Source organism: Equus asinus, chromosome 13, assembly GCF_041296235.1.
Source record: "Equus asinus isolate D_3611 breed Donkey chromosome 13, EquAss-T2T_v2, whole genome shotgun sequence".
NCBI classification, from domain to species: Eukaryota; Metazoa; Chordata; class Mammalia; order Perissodactyla; family Equidae; genus Equus; species Equus asinus.
Window position 1 is genome coordinate 15,825,597 of NC_091802.1, and position 3,424 is coordinate 15,829,020.

The window sequence follows — 3,424 nt, forward strand, 5'->3', positions numbered from 1 at the left end:
ACTTATATAATAAAGTAAAAAAAAACTCTTCTCCCATTGTAAACAAATCTTTGGTTTCCCCTGGCACCAAGCACAGGCATTTGCAAATATTTAGTTGAACTCTATGAAACTGCCATTTTTATGGGTCGCGAGCAGTTAAATATTGGATATGTCATATGATTCAACCTCATACCAGAAGATCAACATTGGAACGTTGCATAATTTTCAGAGTTCATCCAGGGCTTATCAACCTCATTCAGTTAACCCAACTTTCTGCTTACAGACAAATGGAATGGGAAAACCTGACCAGCGTCTCAGAATTTTTCCTCCTGGGGCTCTCCGAACAGCCAGAGCAGCAGGAGGTCCTCTTTGGGTTGTTCCTGTCCATGTACCTGGTCACCGTGATGGGAAACTTCCTCATCATTCTGGCCATCATCACTGATGCTCAACTCCACACCCCTATGTACTTCTTCTTGGCCAACCTTTCCCTCGCTGACAGCTGCTTTGTGTCCACCACAGTCCCCAAGATGCTGGCAAACATATGGACCCAGAATCAGGTTATCTCATATGCAGGGTGTCTATCACAACTGTATTTTTTCATGCTGTTTGTGATGCTGGAGGCATGCCTCTTGGTTGTCATGGCCTACGACCGCTATGTGGCCATATGCCACCCACTCCATTACATCGTGGTCATGAGACCTGAGCTCTGTGTCCTCCTGGTGTCTGCATCCTGGATCATGAATGCCCTCCACTCTCTCCTACACACATTCCTAATGAACAGCCTATCCTTCTGTGCAAACCACGAGATCCCACACTTCTTCTGTGACATCAACCCCTTTCTGAGTCTGTCCTGCACAGACCCCTTCATCAATGAGCTGGTGATCTTCACCATTGGGGGTCTTGTGGGCCTGGTTTGTGTGCTTTGCCTGACTATCTCTTATGCATACATTTTCTCAACCATCCTGAAGATCCCTTCAGTTCAGGGAAAGCGAAAAGCCTTTTCCACCTGCAGCTCTCATCTCTCTGTGGTCTCTCTATTCTTTGGAACTTCCTTTTGTGTTTATTTCAGTCCACCTTCAACCCGCTCAGCAGAGACGGACACAGTTGCATCAGTGATGTACACAGTAGTAACCCCCATGCTAAATCCCTTTATCTATAGTTTGCGGAACAGAGACATCAAGTCTTCCCTGAGAAAGCTAATTCAGGTTAGGAAAATTCATTTCCATTAGTGGCAGTGACTTCACAACCAGTATGGGGGTTTCCAACTAATTGCATCCACCACATTAAGTAGTGAAGAATGAGAAAGGGAGAAACCATGGAGACCTCACTTCCAGGACCTGTGATCTAAACTTGAAAAATTCATGCCTGAGCACCAGGACTACATCAGAACAACCCCATCATCAGGTCAACATAATTAGATTAAGTCCTTATGATAATAATGTTCTAAAATCATAGCCATCCAAATTTATCACATAATAAAGGATGTGCTTGAATACTTTTGAAACAACACGGGGCAGCTCATGACCAAAATAAGGGGATATCTGGTTGTGCTGTTGTATGTGGCCAAGAGTAAACTCCAGGGAAAGATAACTTTCCCCACCATCACAGTCACCTTGGTGACTTGGATCCCCACCCATAGTGTTTTTGACACTGGACTCCCAATGTCTGTAAAGCCCCCAAGCTGAAAGAATAGAAACTAGGACTGGAAAGGGTTTGGTGAGGGTGGAGTCTTATGTAGAGCTCCTGCAATATTTTACCAGGCATCCAAGATCTACATTCCTCCTGCAACCTTAAATTTCGCATGAAAACTTCATTTTTATCTCTGGGACAAATTTTTCCAAGTCAGTTTCATCTTTGCAGTCCCAGTAGTTCCACTTGGCATAGCACCTGGCACTGCTAATATGTGACAAATCCCACTGGCATGGTTGCAATCATGTTAGGAGCCAGGAAAGAGTGATTTTATAGACACTTCATAATCTCCTACCCGAATGATTGAAACTCCCTCCTAGATGGTCTTCAGTCCCCAGTCTCTCCCTGTTCAGCCATTCTCCTCACCATGATCATATTAATTTTCATGGAAAATGGTTATATCACCATCACCACCCTATCAAAAATCTCCAGAGGTTTAATCCACCTACAGAATAAAGTTCAAACTAATTATCTTCGCACATGGTCCACAGTTAGACCACACTATTCTTTATTTCTCCCAAGATCAACTCAGGCCAATATTTTCATAATATATTGATTATTGTTGATGGTTACCAAAAAGGACTTGGTAAGCTAAGTCAGTAAAAGTTGTGGCAAATATAGGTACAATAAGGTACATCTTAACCAAAAAGATCCTATAAGAAAATGAAAAGCTATTACTAGGTTCTTCTTTTCATTCTTGCCTGTTTCCCTTTAGATATCTGGTTGAATGTTGCAGTGATATAGGTTGTGATGACTGTAGATAATATCTTCTGCAGTGGAAGTCAAGTGTTGATAGCCAGCTGACCTATTTACCTTACAGTAAGCTTGCACACTGTCTTCTGACAATAAAAGGTGGTATAGCAAAGTGGTAGACAGCATTGGCTCTAGAGTAAGACTGAAGCAAGTTTAACTTTTGGTTTTGCCACTTATAAGCTGTATGACCCTGGGAAATTACTTAACCTTTCAAAGCAAGTATAAACTACTTCATTGTGTTGTCAGGAAGTTTGACTATAATACGTGTAAAGCACTGTTTGTGACAATTAAGTGAGATACGCATGTAAGCATGTAAAGGGGTAACTCCTAGTATATATTATGTATTCAATAAATGTTAGCCATTGTGGTGGTAGGCCTTGTTAAAATTAAAGCTAAGCAGCAGCAGATAATGTGCATTCACTCTCAAGAACTGCTGATAAGGAATTGCCTACGGCCTGCACTGTGTAACTAGAAGGATCCCATGCTTACATCATTCTTTGGGAGAACATTGTGGGGTTTAATATAGGATCGCCTACTTAGTGGGATTCATATGCAGGGAAGATTTCGCCTACCTTTGAAACCATGCTTATTGGGTACTTAAATTTAAGACAAAAATTTACCTACTAAACTTAAAATAATAGATTTGCACCATCCCATATTCCCCTCTAATTTGTTGGCAGACATGCATCTCTCACTGTTTAAATTAATATCCACCAATATTTTTAGTTCTATCTTTTAAATTAAATTGTTACTCTTTCATATCTATATTTTGTATATGAATGTCCATGTAAGAATAGTTTACATGTTTGTCTTAATTTTACCTTTTGAGGTGTGCCAATGCACTCTTATATCATAGTTTTGTCAAAGATTGCTCAAATGTACTGTTTAAAAATTAATTCAAATTTTTGAATATTAAGAAACAGCATTTTGACAAGCACTACTTTTTCAAGTGATCTATTCTCCTAGCCTATATTCTTAAAAATAAATACATCCACATATACTT

The 3,424-nt window shown here is 40.3% G+C and overlaps 1 protein-coding gene across 1 annotated transcript; it reads left to right on the forward strand.

Moving 5' to 3' along the window:
- The first annotated feature begins 251 nt into the window (after positions 1 to 251).
- LOC106821946 (olfactory receptor 1G1) lies at positions 252 to 1,300 on the forward strand. Its single transcript, XM_014826848.3, has one exon. The coding sequence runs from the start codon at positions 267 to 269 to the stop codon at positions 1,206 to 1,208; it is 942 nt and encodes a 313-aa protein (XP_014682334.3). The 5' UTR covers positions 252 to 266; the 3' UTR covers positions 1,209 to 1,300.
- Positions 1,301 to 3,424: the final 2,124 nt, after the last annotated feature.